General features: G+C 54.0%; 2 protein-coding genes across 4 annotated transcripts in view; one reads left to right on the top strand and one right to left on the bottom strand.

Annotated features, from left to right (window-relative positions):
- Positions 1-17: 17 nt before the first annotated feature.
- Positions 18-14,521, top strand: GGA3 (golgi associated, gamma adaptin ear containing, ARF binding protein 3). Of its 3 annotated transcripts, none has more exons than XM_032322679.1 (17): positions 18-104; positions 6,671-6,755; positions 6,878-6,953; positions 7,883-7,981; positions 8,615-8,738; positions 8,979-9,082; positions 9,225-9,305; positions 9,654-9,791; positions 10,314-10,395; positions 10,505-10,621; positions 10,908-11,150; positions 11,556-11,626; positions 11,870-12,189; positions 12,415-12,638; positions 12,938-13,107; positions 13,240-13,350; positions 13,552-14,521. In XM_032322679.1, the coding sequence occupies exons 1-17, from the start codon at positions 65-67 to the stop codon at positions 13,660-13,662; spliced, it is 2,196 nt and encodes a 731-aa protein (XP_032178570.1). In that variant the 5' UTR covers positions 18-64; the 3' UTR covers positions 13,663-14,521. The 3 variants fall into 3 exon arrangements, with proteins under 3 accessions (XP_032178570.1, XP_032178572.1, XP_032178571.1); XM_032322681.1 differs by lacking the exon at positions 18-104 and adding an exon at positions 176-507; XM_032322680.1 differs by lacking the exon at positions 18-104 and adding an exon at positions 523-653.
- Positions 14,522-15,675: 1,154 nt separating this feature from the next.
- NUP85 (nucleoporin 85) overlaps positions 15,676-20,130 on the bottom strand; it is a 31,201-nt gene continuing 26,746 nt past the window's right edge. The window contains 9 exon segments of the mRNA XM_032322682.1: positions 15,676-15,860; positions 16,235-16,263; positions 16,266-16,335; positions 16,724-16,875; positions 18,024-18,124; positions 18,229-18,346; positions 19,310-19,461; positions 19,668-19,733; positions 19,835-19,918. Coding sequence (XP_032178573.1) covers positions 15,762-15,860; positions 16,235-16,263; positions 16,266-16,335; positions 16,724-16,875; positions 18,024-18,124; positions 18,229-18,346; positions 19,310-19,461; positions 19,668-19,733; positions 19,835-19,918 — 871 coding nt within the window. The 3' untranslated portion in view covers positions 15,676-15,761.

Below are 20,130 nucleotides of genomic sequence, written 5' to 3'. Positions count from 1 at the left end.
CGGCTCCTCTCTCACAAGTTCTCGCGAGGTTTGAGGCCGCTGGGCCGGCCCGGGCGGCTGCAATATGGCGGAGGCGGAAGGGGAGAGCCTGGAGTCCTGGCTGAGTGAGTAGCCGCGGCCCCTTCTGTCTGCCCTCGAGCCCCCTCCCCGCCCCACTCCGCCCCACTCCGCCCCACTCCGCCCCCCTCCGCGCTCAGGGGCCCGCGGCGGCGTCGCCTAGCAGCCCGCGCCTGGGCTCGCCCTCGCCGCGAGCATTCTGTGATCACGCCCCTTCCCCAGCAGGGCGTCCCGGCCCCCGCCCGGCGCCGCCTCCCACTTCTGCGCGAGGCTGCGTGAGCTCGGGTCCGGTCCGGGCCTCCGCGGGCTCCGGGGAAGCGCCGGCCAAGTGCTGGCCAAGTGCTTCGGCTGACACGGCATCGGCGATTTGGGGAGATTGTGGTGGGGCCGCGCGCCGCCGTGACTCCGGGGCGCCGGTGGCTCAGGATTTGGGCCGAAACTCCGGGAGCGGTGGGTGCCGCTGAGCACATACAGCTTCAGAATTGCGACCTTGTTTGTATTTGACAAGTGGCCGCCTCGCGCAGGCGGAATGTTTGAAGCAGAAGAATCCAAAAAGGGATAAAGAACAGCTCTACCCTTTTCCTGCACTGTCCAAGGTTTGGTGATGTCCGTGTTGGGGACACACACACTTGAACATCTTCGCTAGTCATTTGTAGGTAACGTTCCCAGCAAAGCTGAGGAGCACAGCCTAGTGCCGTAGTCACAGCGGCCTGTAGCTTTAATTGCTAATTCACACTGCTATTAAGGAAATACGTGCTGACCTTGTTAGCACAGAGTGCTCTGCTGAAGGGTTAATAAATTAACTTTCTTATGGGCTTAGAAGAGGCCCCTGGAGGCCTCTTTAAGTGAAGACAAATTAGACGGAGTGTTAAGACAGGATGCCCAGAGACGGCCTTGTGCAAGATCCAGAGCTGTTGCAGGTGATGGCTCTTTTCCTCCAATGGCCTGACCTTTCTTCCTTTTTTTTTTTTTTTTTTTTTTTTTTTTTCCTCTCTGACCTTTCTTAATAAGAAACCCCCCCCTTCAGGTGGTTGAACCTAGGTTATGTTTGCTAAGTCTGCAGTTGCAGGCAGGTCATAAAGTCCTCCGTGTATAGGGAACTGTCCTCCAAGGAGCTCAGAGTGCTCCAAAGACATTCATTTAATTCATTCATCAGGTATCCTCGGGAAGTAGGTACTACTGTCACAAGTTCGCAAAAAGGACACTCTGACTGTAATCAAACCACTTGCCCAGTGCCATCCAACCAGATATAACTACATTGGAATCGATTTGATTCATAGATGATAATGGGGACGTTGGAGGAATTTGACCTAAGCTGAGTTTAGCAGGCTAGGTTTAGAGTTATATTTTGAAATAGGAGAGACAGGCTTGTTTTTGAGGGCGAGTGGGCGTGGTGAGTTGCAGAGTGGGATGGGGTCTGTAGAGCCTGGAGCTGAGGCTGGCCTTTGATCTTTCCTATGACTGAAAGTGACATTAGGGGCGGAGTTAAGATTCTTTCCAAGATTCCATTCTTACCCGTTGTTCACCTTCACAGTTCTTCTGACTTACTGGTGTGAACTTTATCAGTTGAATGAACCAGTGTTTGGTTTAGCACTTAGTCTAGGTCCTTGTCACTCCATGGTTTGCCAGAATTATTATAGAAGCCCTAGCTGGCTCAGTGCTTCAAGTATCTCCCTACCTCCCCTCCGTCCACTCTGCATTCTGCTCCCAGAAGAGCACTTCTGTATAATCCGGTCGTTCCAGGGCTGCACACCTACTGCCGCCTCTTTGTGGCTTCCCGAGAGCCTCCTTGCTGTGGTAAGTCAGGTGTTCTTGTCCCCCCCAGGACACTCTGTTCTTGTTCCCCAGAAGCCCTGTTCCCCTTTGCTCAACTAAATGCTTTAAGACCCATCCCAGATTGTCCTTGCCACGGACTGTCTCTTGATGACTTCAGGGAGCTCCTGTAGGAGTGTGGTGGGAGAGAAAGCTGGGAAGTTAGAACCAAATTCTGGACAAGCTTGAATTCCAGCCCTAGAAGTTTAAATTTTGACAGTTATCAGGTCCCCATTCTTACTGTATCTGGTGAAATCCATGTTTTTAGGAGGATCAATATAGGGGTTTTGTATAGAATGCCAAGGAGCAAAAGTTCTGGAAGCAGGTGAAGAAGTAAGGAGGCGTGAGGGTAGGGGTAAGAAAGGGAGAGATTTAAAAAGACGTTGAGAAGGAAAGGACTCTGGGCTTCTGGAAGTGGGTGAGAAGGAAGGAGTCAGCAATGGGGGGTTCAAATCCGTATGCCTGGGCATGGGGGCAGGGCGAGCTTTTGAATGATAGCACCGTTTATAGAAATGGGGAAGTCAAGAAAGAGAAGTAATGAGTTTGTTTTTAAACTCTTTTTTTTTTTAAAGATTTTATTTACGTTATTTGACAGACAGAGATCACAAGTAGGCAGAGAGGCAGGCAGAGAGAGAGAGGGAAGCAGGCTCCCTGCTGAGCAGAGAGCCCGATGCGGGGCTCGATCCCAGGACCCCGAGATCATGACCTGAGCTGAAGGCAGAGGCCTCAACCCACTGAGCCACCCAGGTGCCCCGTTTTTAAATTCTTTTGATCCAAATATGTAATTACACTCTTAAGCTTTTGCTCTGTTTACTTCACACAAGTGGCACCAGAAGAGCATAAGCGCCCCAAAGGTAGGCTCTGAGTCTCGGACTCTATGTAGTCCCATGTAGTCCCATGGCCTACCATGGCCTCGTGGGCTGTGTACTTGTTTTCTTTTAGTTCCGTTATTGACTGATTGAATAGTATTATACAGGGTAGTTGACCTGTGTAGTTAATTTTCTGTAGGTGCTCAACAAAGACTTGGTGACGAAGTCTCTCTTAATTCAAGACCGTAGCACCGAAGGCTGCCTCTTGATTTCCTCTCCATCCTGTGTTGTTGCCTCTGCTCCTCTCTAAGTCATGTGATACATAGACTCTGTCATCTGCGAAATGGCTGAGTCGCATTGGGATTAGGTAGCCAGTGCTGGCCCTACTGGAACCAACCCTGCTTGACCTTTTGAGGCCCTACTACGGTCAAGGCTACTGATGGAACTAAGCTGAAAATGAGAGCCGGGAATCTAGAGGCACAGACACACAAGAAAACAAGGCTTTTAGGAGAGATCTGAAAATAGAAACCTTGAGTCAGTAGAGCCTAGAGCCAGTTCTAGAAGGTGGGGCTTACAGGGAAGGCGGTGGTATCACCTCTCTGCCAGGTGATGGAGCATGTGAGTGGGTGGAAAGTTGTGTGCATCTGCAGGAGGGAGACAATGTGCAGTTGGAGGGATTGAGTTACCTGGAATTATCCCCAGGACTTTCCTCCCCTTCCTAAGGGTGCTTGTGAGCTGGAGAGTTGGAGGAGACCACTCAGAACCCGGACTGGCCATTGCTGAAACCAGGGCTCTTTGTGCCCACGTGTGGGCAGAGCGCTCCCACAGAGTTGCAGTAGGAAAGTCTATCAGGACGAAAGGAAGTGGGGGCACTAGAGAAGTTGAGCACACGTGGAAAGTAGTGGGCATATTCCAGACTTAGGCCTGGGGTGCACGTTGGGTGAGCGCCCATTGTTCAGGTGGGTGTGGGGGCAGCCACGTCAATGCTGTCCTCTGTACCTTGCTTTTGGGTTGAGAACAGTGCAGGCGAGAGTGTGTGATTTTTTTCTTACAGCCGGGGGTATGTGACTCTTCTCAAAATAGTTAAGAGCAGCAACGGGAAAGGTGGGGCCTCTCAGACCATCTTAGTTTTTGTAGCCTTCAGCTTCTTGATGTCACGTGAGAACTTTAAGCAAGGTAGGGATCAGTAACAAATCCTCGCCAATACCTGAGAAGGTATCCGTCAACCAATGGGAGAAACATGGGGCCTCTGGAAAGTGACAGCTTGTAGGTCACTGTGGCAATAAAGAGCCACTCTTCCCCCCCCACCCAAGATTTATTTATTTGGGGGCGCCTGAGTGGCTCAGTGGGTTAAAGCCTCTGCCTTCAGGTCAGGTCATGATCCCGGGGTCCTGGGGTCGGGCCGAATCAGGCTCTCTGCTCAGCAGGGAGCCTGCTTCCTCCTCTCTCTCTGCCTGCCTCTCTGCCTACTTGTGATCTCTGTCTGTCAAATGAATGAATTAAATCTTTAAAAAAAATTATTTGACAGAGATCACAAATAGGCAGAGAAAGCGAAGAAACAGGCTGACTGCTGAGCAGAGAGCGCGATGCGGGACTTGGCTAGGATCCTGAGATCATGACCTGAGTCAAAGGCAGAGGCTCAAGCCACTGAGCCACCCGGAGCCCAAAGAGCCACTCTTGATAGAATTAACCTTGCTTCCCTCCTAGCTTGACATTTTAAAGTGCCTGTTAATTCTCTTTTCAAGATTGAGGACAGATACTGTCCTTTTCCTCCAAATAGGAACCAAACAGTCCGAATCTTCTCGAAGTCAGAGGGGAAACACTGCAGGCCTTCCCTCTGCCGCAGGGTGGCGTCTGCTGCCTTGTCGTGCTTCAGAGCCCCATGGGGAGAGGGAAGGGGGAGGACACGGGGAGCCCTTGTTAGGATCTGGTCATGGAGCTAGTGATTTTTGATGTCAGGAAAAAAGAAGTTAAGAAAACAGTCACGAGAAACCAGAATTCAGGAACTTTGTGTGGATGCCATTTGTGTGGAGGGGCTTTTCTAGGGTTCCGTGGCTCTGTGTTTGGCGCTGCGGGACAGCTGCAAGAGCGTGGGTATTTAAAAAGGATATACGCCTTCAGCCTCCCATTTGTCTTCTGAACCTGTAGCCCTAAATTTAGCAAACAGCTTGAGGGTGCTTTCTGGAAGAGGCAGACTCCCAAGATGTGAATCAGAGATGGGAACACGGATACCCACCCTCGGTGGTGGGGGGGTGTCCTCCTTAGCACAGGTTCTGGAGGTAACAGGGGAGGGAGGACCCACCCCAGATGCTAAGAGACTGGACACTGAGCTCCTGGCTTTTAAACCCTCCACGATCGTCTGAGAACTCCAGCACTTGCCTTTGTCCTTCATCATAGGAGACCATTCAGACTTGAGGGCGCTGAATACTGAAGTTCAGTTTCTGTCTCTGCAATCCCATGGACAGATAGCACAATGGTTGGTGCTTGATAGAGGCACGGTAAATATTAGCTCAGTTTAAAATGTGCAGTTTAGGGTGCCTGGGTGGCTCAGTGGGTTAAGCGTCTGCCTTTGGCTCAGAGGGTCATGATTCTGGAGTCCTGGGATCAAGTCCCACATCGGGCTCCCTGCTCGGCGGGAAGCCTGCTTCTGCCTCTGACCTCTCCCTTCTCATGCTCTCATTCTCTCTCTCACTCAAATACATAAATCTATATATTTTTTTTTAAATGCAGTTTAAAAAAGACATGGAACGCAGGGGGTGCCTTGGTGGCTCAGTCAGTTAAGCGACCTACTCTTGTTTGTGACTCAGGTCGTGGTCCCTGGGTTTTGCAGTCGAGCCCTGCATCGGGCTCCACGCTGGGCGTAGAGCGTCCTCGGGATTCTCTCAGGCCCTCTCCCCGCTTCCCCTTCTCTCCCTGCCCTTCTAAGAAAATAAATAACATTTAAAGCATTAAGAAAAGTTAGGTCTTGAAAACGTTTGTGGGTGTTTTTTATTTTTTTTGGAAGATTTTATTTATTTGACAGAGGCTGGGAGGGAGGGACCCCAACCAGGGGCAGTGGGGGAGGGAGAAGCAGGCTTCCTGCTGAGTAGGGAGCCCAACCCAGGGCTTGATCCCAGTATGCGGGGGCCTGACCTGAACTGAAAGCAGACGCTTAACGACTGAGCCACCCAGGTGACCCTTGTAAAAGTGTTTGAAGGCTGTGTAGGAAATAAGTTTCCTAAGTGTGTTATTTTTTATCAAGTACTAACCTGGCTTCAGATTCTCTAGGAGATACTTCTTGATCATCCCTATTTGCTTAATAACTTATATTTATAAAACTAGAGTTACTTAACACTTACTGGTTATGTTAAACATTTTTATGGGTATCTTTGAAGATTTTTGTTGTTTGTGTTTATTATTTGTTCTCATTTTAAACCTTTTTTTAAGATTTTTTTTTTTTTTTTTTTTTCTTCCAGACAGATCTCAAGTAGGCAGAGAGGCAGGCAGAGAGAGAGAGTAGAGGAGGAAGCAGGCTCCCGCCGAGCAGAGAGCCCGATGCAGGACTCAATCCCAGGACCCTGAGATCATGACCTGAGTCGAAGGCAGAGGCTTTAACCCACAAGGCTAAGAATTTGTTTTCCCTTTCATTTATGACTTTCAAAATGCTAGACTGATCTGTTGAGGATTCTCTATCAGAGAAGAAATTCAGAAACAAACTTTTTTTTTTAAGATTTTATTTATTTATTTGATAGACACAGCGAAAGGGGGAACACAGCAGTGGGGGTGGGAGAGGGAGAAGCAGGCTTCCCGCTGAGCAGGGAGCCTGATGTGGGGCTCGATCCCAAAAGCCTGGAATCATGACCTGAGCCAAAGGCAGACGCTTAACGACTGAGCCATGCAGGCGCCCCTGGAAACAAACTCAGCTGCATATCGGTGCCTTAAAAAACCCTCCATTCTGTCCTCTTTGCTCTTTATAACAATAAGAATTTTTCTCCACTTTGCTCTGTCCCAAGATAAGGCCACCAATCCTTCCAACCGCCAGGAGGACTGGGAATACATAATCGGCTTCTGTGATCAGATCAACAAAGAACTTGAAGGGTGAGTCTCCAGGGAGTTAGGGGGCAAGCGGGAGTGTTGCTGGAGAAGTCCTGACTGGCCAAGGAGGGCCCGGGGCGTAGCCCTGGGCTCAGTGCATGAAAGCCTGGTCTGCTTCCTTGCAGGCCGCAGATCGCTGTCCGACTGCTGGCCCATAAGATCCAGTCTCCGCAGGAATGGGAGGCGGTCCAGGCGCTGACGGTAGGTCCTTTCGCTCTGCCGGTGGATTTTAACGAGCCCAGGCCTTTCCTCGTGCACCCACTGGGCTCTCAGAGGTTTTCAGGGCTCACGTCCTATGGCAGATGAAAGTTCTTGGTACTAATGTCCAGAACGTGTTCCATAAACTGCGCCACAAATGTGTGTGCCCTTGCGTGAGGCACGGAGGCTGCAGAGAGGCCCGTGGTGCGGTCACTGCGGGCTGGGCCGCCAGTCCAGTGGGAGAGGCCCAGTGACTGAGGGCGGGGGCCAGAGGCTGGGGCCCTGAGCCCAGGGTGGAGCTCAACGGTGGCTTCTTGCAGAGATGCTGACAGAGCTGTCTTGCTGTTTAAAGAGTTGGCCAGCTAAACAAGAGTCTGGCAAGTGTAACTTGTTCTGTAGCTACAGTAATGCTGGTTCCTACTCAAGGCATCACACCGAGCAGCAGGTGTTAGAGGATTCAGAGCATCGCAGCGCTCACAGGACCCCCGGGGCTCTCCCCTGACTTCATTCGGGGTGTGGGAAAAGACATTGAGAAGGAAAGGACCCTGGGCTTCTGGAGGGCGCACATGCGCACCTGTTTGCGCTGTAGAGCAAAGGCCTTACAACTGTGGTTGTCAGCCGGGGGTGCTTTTGCTCCCAGGGGACATTTAGCAGTGTTTGGAGACACTGGGTTGCCACCTCCTGGGGTGCTGCTAGCATCCAGCGGGTAGAGACCAAGGATGTGGCTAGACATCTTCTAATGCACAGGACAGGCTTCCACGCAAAGAACGACCGGCCCAGCACGTCAGCAGTGGCGTGGCTGAAAAACCCAGCTTGACAGAGTGGGAAGCCAAGGAAGGGAGCGCGGTGGAGCGCGCCTCAGCGCGGGGCCTGGCTGAGCGCCCGCGGTGACGCAGGCCGCCCGCGCTCAGCGCCCCGTGCTGTGGCTGCAGGTGCTGGAGGCGTGCATGAAGAACTGCGGGAGGAGATTCCATAACGAGGTGGGAAAGTTCCGGTTTCTGAATGAGCTAATCAAAGTCGTCTCTCCAAAGGTTAGTCGGGGCAGCGTCCTCATTGGGGAACTCCTTTGGTCCCCCCGCCCCCCATCTTACTGGCTGTCTGTAGAGAGCTGCCCACGTCCGGGCCTTAGGGACTAAGCCCTTGGGGCAGCACAGGAGCCAGGAGGCCACAGGGGCGGGCGGCCTCTCCTGGCCTCCGGGGCTGATGGTGAGAGGTGATGTGGCAGCAGGGGGCGTGCGTGCGGGTGGGGAGGGCTCCTGGGGACGGTGGTCACTGGGTCCGTCTTACGGAGTTAGGCTCAGCTTCTCAGCTTCTGTGGCACGCTGGTGTGGCTTTTGCTCTGGGCACCACTTAAAGCACAGGGAGCAGTATTTCATACTTAAGACCTTCTCATTAATTCCTTTGAGATAAAATGCTGCTGTTTCTGGGAAATTGTGCGTGGAAACGCAGTGGCGGGCTCCCGGCTCCCTGCCTGAGCAGACTGTATCTCTGAGACCACTTTGTCACGGGTGGTTCCCCGCCCCCGTCCCCGCCCTGTGTCACACATACCTAACACCTGTGGTTTGGGGTAGGCCTGAAGACTGGAGCGGACTGGCAGCCTTTCATTCCCACGGTTCCTGCCTCTGGGCGGCAGTTATGAGGTTTTCCTATTTCCTTTTGCTTAGTACCTAGGGGACAGGGTGTCTGAGAAAGTGAAGACCAAGGTTATCGAGCTGCTTTACAGCTGGACATTGGCCCTGCCGGAAGAAACCAAGATCAAGGATGCTTACCACATGTTGAAGAGACAGGGTATGTGCTTACCTTCCCTCAGCCTTAAAGCAGCCCCAAAGGCTGGCTAAGGCCAGGAAGAATGCGGGGTGTCTGCTGTCCCTTTCTTCCTCCTGAGGACAAGAAGGGCTCAGCTGCGGTTGGATGGGCTGAGCCCTGGCAGGCCGTCATCCCAGGGATGGGCCTTGCCTTGCTGTGTGAGAAAAGGCATCAGAATGACCCGGTGAGCCAGCACTCTGCCCCCCCTTGCGTTCCTGTCAGGCATCGTGCAGTCTGACCCACCGATCCCTGTGGACAGGACGCTCATCCCGTCTCCACCACCTCGTCCCAAGAATCCTGTTTTTGATGATGAGGAGAAATCCAAGGTAAAGCACACCCCAGCCAAGAGCGTCCTCGGATGGGGAGGGAGGTGGGGGCTTGCTCGGTGCTGTGGGAGCTCCAGTTCCTCTGTGGTCTCTCCAGGTGGGGTGCTACCTTTCCCTTTCTCTTTGGTACCTCCTCTTCCAGCTTTTAGCCAAGTTGTTAAAAAGCAAAAACCCAGATGACCTACAAGAGGCCAACAAGCTCATCAAGTCCATGGTGAAGGAAGTAAGTGGCCCAGGGCCTTGGGGTGGAGGAGCCCAGGACCACAGAGCAAGAGTCCCTTCCCCCAGCATGAGGCCAGAGAGCGGGAGGTGCCCTGGAGCTGGGGGGGTAGAATGGATTAGAGGAGCCCGCACGGACGGGGGCAGTTGAGGGCTGGGGGCGGGCCGTTATTTTAAAAGACAAACTAGGTTGAGACTGAGGCCTTATGGTTCCCAAGAACCATGCATTAAAAGGAGCTTTCACTGGGACTAGCTTTTGCTCACGTTCTCTGGTGCGATCCTTGCTGTGGCTCGCCAGGGGCAGTGGGATGAGTCTGGTTAAGCTTTTTCTCCTTGATCGTCTTTGCTGTAGGATGAGGCACGGATCCAGAAGGTGACCAAGCGTCTGCACACCTTAGAGGAGGTTAATAACAACGTAAAGCTGCTCAATGAGATGCTGCTTCATTACAGCAAAGAGGACTCTTCGGAGGCCGATAAAGAGCTCATGAAGGTAGGCGCATCCCGGGAGAGCCACACTCCGGGAAAGCGAGCCAGCCTGTGCCCAGCACCTGCCCTGCTGTTCCTTATCAGTCAGCATAGCTACCAGGTTTGGGGGTGGTACCCCGCCTTTACACTTGCTGTGGCTAACCTACTCAGGACAGAAGAGCTGTGGGTACACCCGAGTCTGGGGGACTCTGCAGACCCGCCCCGGGGCTCACTTCTCTGCCGCGCCTTCTGCCTCAGCAGCATTTGGGCAGAGACTCCCACCACATGCGCCTGATGTTGCCCCTTAGTGCTTGGTTCCGTACTCTGAATTCTGAGCCATATGCCGGCCTCAGGGACAGGAAGGGACCTATTTCCCCTGATTTTAAGCAGATATCCTAGGTGACACAGTACCGCGGACGCTGGAGCCCCGTGCCACCAGTGACTGACTGTGGCAGTAGGGGAGCCCGTGACTTTCTGGACATGGACACTGAGTTAGGTCATTGCCAGGGGACCCTGTAGCTCACTTTAAGGTCTGGGATTCTTTCAGGAGCTGTTTGATCGGTGTGAGAATAAGAGGCGGACGTTATTCAAACTAGCCAGTGAGACAGAGGACAATGACAATAGTTTGGGTGAGTCAAAGAATAGTTGACAAGGATGACCTAGGAATTTGGATTTGGCCGGCAGGGGTGGGGGAGGAGTGTCATGGCCAAGAGTGAGAAGTACCTCTTTCTGCTCTAGGGGACATCCTCCAGGCCAGTGACAATCTCTCCCGGGTCATCAACTCTTACAAAACAGTTGTCGAAGGGCAGGTTATCAATGGTGAGATCGCCAGCTCAGCCATGCCAGACACGGAAGGTAAAATGTTCTAGTTCCCCATTTCGGACCCATCCAGCCCAGCCCCAGCCCCCCCCAACCCCCGGCCAGCCATGAGTGCGGGACCTGCACGTCATCCCACGCGGCCCAAGGGGATTCTCAGCGCTTCCAGATGCTCCTCCAGCTCCCCAGGGGCCAGGAGCCGTGGATAGGGTTTACTTTGCTTGCTCTCCTTCAGGATCAGTTAGGCTGGAGGCTGTAGTCAGGGTTCTGCTTCCTCCTGTGCAGCCACTAGAGTGGCCCCCAATCCTTCCTTCCACCCCTCCAGGAAACCACTCTAGGAGCCAGGGCACTCTCATCGACCTGGCCGAGTTGGACACACCCAGCAGTTCATCCTCCACGCCGGCCCCAGCCCCTGCCCCACCGGCCTCTGGCATCCCTATCCTCCCTCCGCCCCCCCAGACCTCGGGTCCTGGACGCAGCCACTCCTCCAGCCAGGCTGAAGCCACCGCGGGACCCAACAGTGCAAGCAGCGCCCTCTGCCTGCTGGACGAGGAGCTGCTCTGCTTGGGTGCGTCCCGGAGCGGGGCTGTGAAGGGCTTCTCGTGATGGGCTCCGCAGAGCCAAGGGCGTGCGGAATTGGGAAGGATCGGGAATGCCTCATGTCCTTAGCAGGGGCAGGGAAGGGGACTTCAGCTGTGAGGAGGGTCAAGTTCAGTGCGCTCAGGCCTGCGGGCCAGTGTGCACACAAGCTCCAGAATGGACGCAGTGTTGCTTTGTCCCCTCTCCCCTGGAGGCGTCGCCCACTGGACAAAAGGACCGAAGAGCATCCCTCTCCCTCTGGAGGCTACCTGGAAAAATACCCTGTCCCCACCTGTCACCCTTTCATCAGCGACTTTTGTCATGTGACCCTTCGGGGTGAATGGGGCTACCCCAGGGCCAGAGCCCCTTCACCTTTGTCTTCTTTTGTTTCCAGGCCTTGCTGACCCAGCCCCCACTGCTCCTCCCAAAGAGTCCGCTGCGAACAGCCAGTGGTCCCTGTTCCAGGTAAGGACGGCACCAAAATGCTCAACCAGTTCCAGAGTCCCTCTTTCCCCCGCTCATCCTCCGCTGTGGCTGGCTGCGGCACTGCCCCGGCTGCACTGGAGAACGCTGATCCCATAGGGCGGGCCCAAGTCCTTCCGAGGGCTGCTAGTCCGGTGGGGTCCCGGTAGGCAGCTGGAGACCCTAAACCCACCAACTGCAACAGCGCTCCCTGCCCTCAGCTCACTCAATTTCTTCTCCGAGCAGAACGAGCAGCCGGACCTGGACTTCTGCAGCCCCAAGCCCGGGAGTGCTTCCTGCAGCCCCTCTGACGGGCCTCTTGTCCCCGCCTCAGCACCCTCTGCAGGCAGCTCCCAGGCCCTGCTGCCGCCTCCCTTCCCAGCTCCTGTGGTCCCAGCCAGTGTTCCTGCCCCCAAAGCAGGCTCCTTCCTGTTCCCGACTGGACTGGCCCCGGCCCCAGCCCCGAAGGCTGAGTCCACAGCCCTCGGGTACCACGGCTCCGCTTTGGGGGATAGCAGCCTGCACCAGCTAGATGCCCTTGACCATCTTCTTGAAGAGACCAGAGCGTAATGAGTGGGATATGTGGGGGCCAGGGGGGCTGGGCCTGGACTTGGCAGAACCGGAAAGCAGCTCCGGAGGGTCCGGGGATGTTCCTTTTGGGTCTGCTGGTTGGATTCTGGAAATGGGTGGGCGTGGTAGGAACCAACCGTGTGCCCTGGAGGGCGTGTGAGGGTTGGCCCAGCGGCTGCCCCTGGTCTCTGACCTGCCTTGTCCTCCTTCCTGCCTCTCAGGACCTCAGGCCTGGTGAAGCCTCTCTCTTCCGTCTTCTTTCCTGGGGCTAGCGCCTCCCCTCTGATCCCTGCCAGCACCACTGCTAGGCCTCTCCTCCCCTTCTCCCCAGGGCCTGGCAGCCCTCTCTTCCAGCCGCCTGCCTTCCAGTCCCAGGGCAGCCCCATGAAGGGGCCAGAGCTCTCCCTGGCCAGTGTGCACGTCCCCCTGGAATCTATCAAGCCAAGTAGGTGTGGGGAGCTTGGGGTGGGAGGGGGAGGCGGGACCCAACACCCACAGTGGGACGGGGAGAGGGGTGGGCCCAGGCTCTCCTTGCCCCCAGCCCGGCTCTTAGAGCCCAATGGGACCGGTTTTCCTGCTGTCACAGCCTCTGCTTGTTGCCACTGTGCTCTCTGGGGGGGATTCTGGCTGATTCTTTCAGGGAGCTTGCTGGCCACAGGTGGAGCCCAGGCCCAACCACACCCCCCCCCCCCTCCGGGCACGGTGGGGTTCCTCCTTCCACACCCACCTGATCTCTGCTTCCAGGCAGCGCCCTTCCCGTGACGGCCTATGATAAAAACGGCTTCCGCATCCTCTTCCACTTTGCCAAGGAGTGTCCGCCCGGCCGGCCGGACGTGCTCGTGGTGGTGGTGTCCATGCTGAATACCGCTCCCCTGCCTATCAAGAGCATCGTGCTACAGGCCGCCGTGCCAAAGGTAGCCCGGCACCCCACTGTGTGGAGGGACCCCGAGGCCAGTGGGCAGCAGCATGGGTCCTTCGGGATTCTAGCGGGCTCCTGCTCAGGGGCACCTGCCGTGCTCTTCAGAAGAGCTTCTCTTTCTCTTCAGTCGATGAAGGTGAAGTTACAGCCACCCTCTGGGACAGAGCTGTCTCCATTTAGCCCCATCCAGCCGCCTGCAGCCATCACCCAGGTCATGCTGCTGGCCAACCCACTGAAGGTGAGCTAGAACCCGGCCCCGGCCTGAAGCCCTGGCTCCCCCCCCCCCCGGGGCCCCAATCAGGCCCTCAGCCCCGCTTTTGATACTGTAGCACTAGCACTCGCCTCCCTGCCGGGGTTGAACGGCTGAATAAGGACCAAGTGGGAGGAGTGGCTGGGAACGAGCCCCAAGGTCTGTCTTAAGGTCCTCTGTCCCTCACAGGAGAAGGCGAGGCTTCGGTATAGGCTGACGTTCGCCCTGGGAGAGCAGCTGAGCACAGAGGTGGGCGAGGTGGACCAGTTCCCTCCCGTGGAGCAGTGGGGTAACCTATGACCCCGGAGGACTTTCTGTAATCACACTGAAGCCAGGCAGGCTGCTGCGAGACGGGAGGGCGGGCTCCCTGGTCCAGTCCTCCTCCTCGTCGTGGATACAGCGCTTGGAGCCTGGATATGGAGCAGGGGCCCTGGGCATCGCTGCTGGGAGCCGGGCTGCTGCTGTGATGCTCTCTCCCTTGGCCCCCTAAAAGGACCTGATTTTTTGTCTACCTGTGTGACTTGAAGTGGCCATGTACTGTCAGGGGTGGGGAGCGGCCCCAGCCTCCGCACTCTGGCTCTGGCGGGAGCAGGCTTTCCCCCTCATGCTGGCATCCTGATGCCGTAAGGGGGGAGGTCCCTAAGAGACTCGGGGCTCTCCCTCAAGGACCACATCCTCACACCCTTAGAGGCCTCAGCCCCACGTCACTACTCTGTGCTTCCCCTGCTGGCAGACTCCTGCTCCCACCTCCAGGGAGGTAGGCAAAGCCCCGTGGTCCTCAGCCCTGGGCATCGAGTAAGTTGGCACACTGCTGCATCTCCACAACTCTGCCCTCCGTGGGCAGCAGCATCCTGGAACAGCCACTGGGTGAGGAGCTGTGTGCTTGTCTCTGGTGGTGGCGGGCTGTGTCCTATGGACATCTCAGTAAAATGGGGAATTAGCCTGTCAGAACTTGGCCTCGTGACAGTCAAAACTAGTGATACAAAAGAAAATGGAAGAGAACCAGTATTTCCCCTTCTCTGGAAGCAGGTACTCAGAGCTTTCTGGGGAAAGTGTGCCTCCTGCCTTGGGAACAGGCCATCCTACTCACTACCTCTTGCTTGGCATGAAATAAACTGCTCTTCTGCCCTTCGAGTCTCTGAAGGGAGAACAACCCCCATCCCCGTGTCCTCCTGCTTGGGCCCCCCCCTCTTCCCACCAGATGGCCTGTGGTGCGGCATATGTTTGGGAACTGGAGGCCTCAGGCTCAGGCAGTTTGCACTAGACTGCTGTCCGTACCTGCTGCCCAGGAACCTTGACCATCCCCAGCTGCCAGCAAGATACGGGGTCTGGAGGTGGTGAGATTAGGGACCATACTTGAATCGAGTCACCAGACCCTATTTCAACAGTGCTCGGCTCCAAAAAGCTTGTCCTACTTGCTCCATACACCAGGTACAACCGGGCCAGGGCCTCTAGGCCTCACGGGGCAACAGGCCAGTAAGGATCACCAGCTGCAGAAAGAGCACACAGCTCACCTGAGCTCAGCCGGATGGCACGGAGCCGTCTCTGGGGAAAAGTGGCACAGACCACACTCCCTTCCCCCTCCCTGCACTGTGCCAGGTTTCCCTACTATGTCCCTTCCCCTCCATCTTGAGCAAGCAGGTTTCACTGCTTCATTAGGACAGGTCAAAAGTGAATCAGTTTCACTACTTACAGAAGAAATCCAAGAGCTTTCCAGAGACCAGCTGCTTGCAGCCCTGGGAAGGTTTGTGGAATTACTCTATGGAAATCTATCTTTATAATAAGCTTTACACATCAAAATTATCTGAGTGTTCCTACTGAGGTCACCGCTTTGTGACAAATGGCTGTATACATATACCAATCTGCTGCCCTTGCTCTGCTGCATGTTAAATAAAATCATTTCTGCCCTACCTGGAATCCTAATACAGACACCATCCTCACCACTGTGGGCAAAGTGCCACTTAGGAATTCCAAACATAGACAAATATGCTGGCATCACCTGACACTTTAGTTGATGAAAGTACAGGTTCCTGGACCTTTTCTAAACGAAAGAAAGGATAAATGTTACAGTTGATTCTAAAGGCTGGATTTCTGAAGCATAAATAAACCACTCACCACCTTGCTTGAGCTTCTAGGAGTTAGGGCACTGGACTCACCATCCTAACTGCTAGGAGTGGCTTTTTCTCTTGGGAGACACAGAAATCAGTTCCATCCAAGACGCAGCACTTTCTCAGTTTCTACCACCTCGGGTTCACAGTAGAGGCAGGGAAACCTCCCCAGCTGGACTCTTAAGAACTTCCCTTCTATTTGGCGGGGGGGGAGGGGGGGAATTTATTCTTTCAAAAATGTATATACATTGCCATACAGAGATGCCATGTTGAAGCCGCTCTCAGGTGGTCTCAGGAGCCTTCCAAAGAGCCTTCCTTTATAATGGCACGGCCAAGATTGCGTGCAAGAGCAAGTCTCAGCATTTCCAACTTGGTGTTCTCGACGTCCTCCTAAAAGCAAAGGCAGCCAGCATGAGGCACGGCAGGAAGTGTTCCTTCTTTAAAGCTCTGCAAGGGTCTATCTGACCCAAAGGCAGACCAAGGGCATTTAACATTTAGTAGGAGCTTCCAGCAAGTTGTTGACAGAAGAACTGCAGGCAAAGGCCCACTATGACTGAGTGCCAGAAAAGGAGAGATGAGAACACACCTATAAACCCTGCCTCCTCCTCAAAGAAGTCGGGTGTGTTAGTTACAGGTTAAGCAGTAACTCAAGAAGCACAAGTCCGTAAGGGGCCAGCGTTTCTGGAGGTCAGCAGGGGAGTCCAAAATAGAAGAAGCCTTTTCTCATTGCCATTATGAATCAACAATCCGAAAGCTAAAATAACCTGGATTCGCTGAACACCAGGCTCTCTCACACTGGCCTTCTTGAGGCGAAGTCCTCTAGACATCTCATCAACTCGTATGTTTGCTCTGCTGAAAAAACCACCTAGGAGAGAGGAGAGAGGCTGCTTTGCTTAGCGGCTCCCCTTGGCTGGTTTCCACTGGTGTGGGCGCGTGCGCAGATTCAGAGCCGGGCTTCCGTGCGCGCCCTCGGGAGCGGACGTGCAGCCCTGGGAGGAAGACGGCCCCTGCGCTCACTCCCAGCCCCTGTCAGGGCCCTCGGCGGAATACTGTCGGTAGACAGCTGCCGCCTTCCAAATTAAGTAGCTTATCTTGTGTAGATACTGGTTTCCAGAGTGGGCATTATGGGGGAATCCGCACACACGTGCAGGGCCCCCGCTTGGAGAGGACGTACAGGTGTGCATCTACAACAGCTAAGGAAGGAAGCACAGTCAGGGACTAGAAGACAGAGAAGAAAATCATTCAAACTGTACCTCTTTCTCTTCCAGAAGGGGCAAGGCATCTATTAGTAGTATTACCCAGAAAGACCGTGGGGCAATCTGGGAAGTCATCAGTGACAGGAGAAGAGAAGCCGCATCAGTAAGACGCTTCTCCCCATAAAATCGGTGGAACTCGCGGTACTTTCCTAGTGAGAAAACAGAGCACTAGTTCACCTCTGGTCCAAACAAGATAAAAAGATCCCAGACTCCAGAGCAGGGAGATCCTTCTAGAACTGTCTCCAAACTCATGGACTAGTGAGGACCAATGGGACTGAAAAAACACATTTTGAAGGGACTCCAACCTGGGAGAATGTAACCATCAAACAAACAAGAGACTATGAAAGAGGGAAGAACCCGCAAGTCTCAATCTGATCATGAGGAAAACACAGATAAATCCAAACTGAGGACATTCTACAAGAGAGCAGAACAGACTCTTCAAAAATGTCAAGGTAAAGAAGGAAACACTGAAGAGCAAAACTGAATTCGTGAACGAATAAAAGACACCGCTGCGGGCGCCTAGGGGCGGGGATGAGTGGTAAAGCCTCTGCCTTTGGCTCAGGATTCTGGGACAGAGCCCCGCATTGGCTCCCTACTTCCCCCTTTCTCTCTGCCTGGTTCTCTGGCTGCTTGTGATCTCTCTGTCAATAAATAAATAAAATCTTTAACAACACCAAAAAAGACACCGCTGGGACCACAGATCTAATAAGAGCAGTGCATTCAGACAGCTGGTTCTCTAAGAGGATGTTCTTGTTCTTAGGGGAACAAAGTCTCCAACTTACTTTCAGATTGTTCCCCAAGAACCTGAGTGAATAGGGCACCTGGGTGGCTCAGTCGGTGAAGCGTCTGCCTTCGGCTCAGCTAGTGTTCCCAGGGTCCTGGGCTCTAGCCCCGCATGGATATCCGCATGGGGCTCCCACCTCAGCGGGAAACCTGCTTCTCCCTCTCCCGCTGCCCTCCCTGCCCCCCATTACTGCTCACTCTTCTCTCGCTCATGCTCTCTTTATCTAATACTTAAAAAAAAAAAAAAAAAAAAAAAAATTAACAAAATAAAAAAATAAATAAAAATGGTGCATTTGGAGAAAGTGTACATGGGAGTTCCTTAGTTCTTATACTACTTTCAGACTTTTAAGTTTGACATTACTGGGAAATGTTAGAAAATATGCTTTGTAGAGTCCAGCATACATGGTTCTATGAGTTTCGGCTCAACAGGAACGAACACTGGAGATGCCTAAATCAGTCCCTCCCATCTGCACAACCCACCACTATGTCCCAGGCACAGAGACCAGAGACTCACCCAAGAAGGTCAGTCGATCACTGAGCATCATGGCTGGCCCTAGGTTGTCAATGAGATCCAGGTCAGAAAAGGAGCCTCGCTCACAGTAATCCTTGAGGAACCTGCAAGGCCAGGCCCAGAGGTTTGAGCAGCTGTCCCAGGGCCCCTTCCTCAGCCTCCCAACTTCCTGGACAGTCCCTAGAAAGCCAGGAGCGGCTGAACCCACCTGTCTGACACCAGCGTGGCAAAGGCAGCATCTTTGGCTCGGATGCTCCAAGACAGGGCAGAGCCCAGGCGGTTGTTGCGGACGGCGTTCATGGCTAAGATCTTACAAATGCTGCGAACTTTGCAGGGAAAAGAGAAAAGATAAGCTTTTCACCCCGCCAATCAGGCCATTCCTGAACTCTGCCAGGTAGGAGCAGGCTTCCCACCTCCTCTGGGTTTTCTGCAGCCTCTCCACAGGCTCCAAATACAACTTGGTTGGCAAAACTGGGGACTCTGGGAGTTATAAATTGTCTCCTGGCTTTATGAACACCATGACCCACCCTGGCAGCATTGGCTTTATGAGTGGGCTTGACTTCAGGGATGGCAAAAAGATTTTTATGGCTCCCCACAGATCAGCTCCTTCATTATCTGTCCAGGTGCCAAAAACATTCTTTGGGTCTTGAACAGCTGTATGCTTTCAGAGATGGTCATAAGGAAGCCAATGCCTCTGGATAGAACAACTTAGGTTTTTAACCATTCAACTCAACTCAAGCAAATATCACTGCTTTCTTTCTGTGCTCCTCCTGAGCTGCCTCTGGTCCTGCTTTCCCACTGAGCCAGCCTTGGTTAGCAACAGCAACGCACCTGGGAGAAGTGAATTACAAGCTGACCCAGTCCTGACCTTCTTAGAGTAAGCAGGAGAGAGGAAGTGGGTCAGGATCTTTTTAAAAGGTGGTATGTTGGGCACCTGGGTGGCTTGGTGGGTTAGAGCCTCTGCCCTTGGCTCAGGTCATGATCTCAGGGTCCCGGGATCGAGCCCCACGTTGGGCTCTCTGCTCAGCTGGAGCCTGCTTCCTCCTCTCTCTCTCTGCCTGCCTCTCTGCCTACTTGTGATCCCTGTCAAATAAATAAATAAAATCTTAAAAAAAAAAAAAAAAGGTGGTGTGCTCCATCGCTTACAAGTCCTGATGGATCCCTAGTTGTTCGTCCTTTCTCAATAATTTTGCTGTTCTGGCTTATTTATTGACCCCAGTGCCCGGCCTCTCTCCAGACTGGCTGGCGCAGCACGAGCAGAGAGTACGCCAGGGGCAGGGCGGGCTCACCTTGCTCGGTCATCTGCCGCTGCTCACATATCCGCAGCACCTTAAGGGCTTTCTGCTCAGTGCTCAGGGGGATGCGTTCAATGTGCAGCTCCAAGGACACGCGGCCGAGCTCAGGGCAGTAGTCAAAGTAATCCACTCCCAGTTGCCACAGGCTGCAACGGTCCAAGGACAGACATGAGAGCCTGGGGAGCCCACGTGCTGCCCCACAGCTTGGGGACTGGTTCCAAGATGGCTCCTCCCCTGAACCCCTGTAACCTTCAGGGAGTAAGACGGGCAAGGACACAGTCCAAGATCCAGGGGTACATCGTGCATGCTGAGAAACACCGTGCTGCCGCCTCACACCCTTGGGCCTTCCTACCTGTGATGAGCAAACAGTCCCGAAGCATATTCCAGCAGGAGGAACTCTCTCATGTTAGATCCGAAGCTGGAATAAAACACAACAGGAGACCAACACCCCTGGCCTGCTCCATTCAGGGCCCTCCCGCAGCCCCACCCCTGAAGCTGGCACGGCTGCCCCACACTTACTAGAGGTTGTGCGACTGGAGGAGCTTGCAGTGATCCAGCAGGTCTGTCAGATGGGCCACAAACCACCAGTTGCTTAGTGCGATGCTGCAGGTTCAAACGCCAGGGCAAGGAGGAGAGTCAGGGTGACAGAGTGTGGCACAGGTGAGCGGGACCCCACACATCCTTTCCATAAAAAGATGGGAGGGGCAGTGACAAGTGGAAATCTGTCTGGAAGCCCATAGTGAGAAACATTCTCGGTGCTATTTGGGGACTGACAGTGGACACCTAGGATGGTCAACCCTAAGTGGTCGCCACCA

Source organism: Mustela erminea, chromosome 18 (genome assembly GCF_009829155.1).
Source record: "Mustela erminea isolate mMusErm1 chromosome 18, mMusErm1.Pri, whole genome shotgun sequence".
NCBI lineage: Eukaryota > Metazoa > Chordata > Mammalia > Carnivora > Mustelidae > Mustela > Mustela erminea.
Note: the sequence above shows the minus strand (reverse complement) of the source record. Positions and strands in the feature narration are given on the sequence as shown.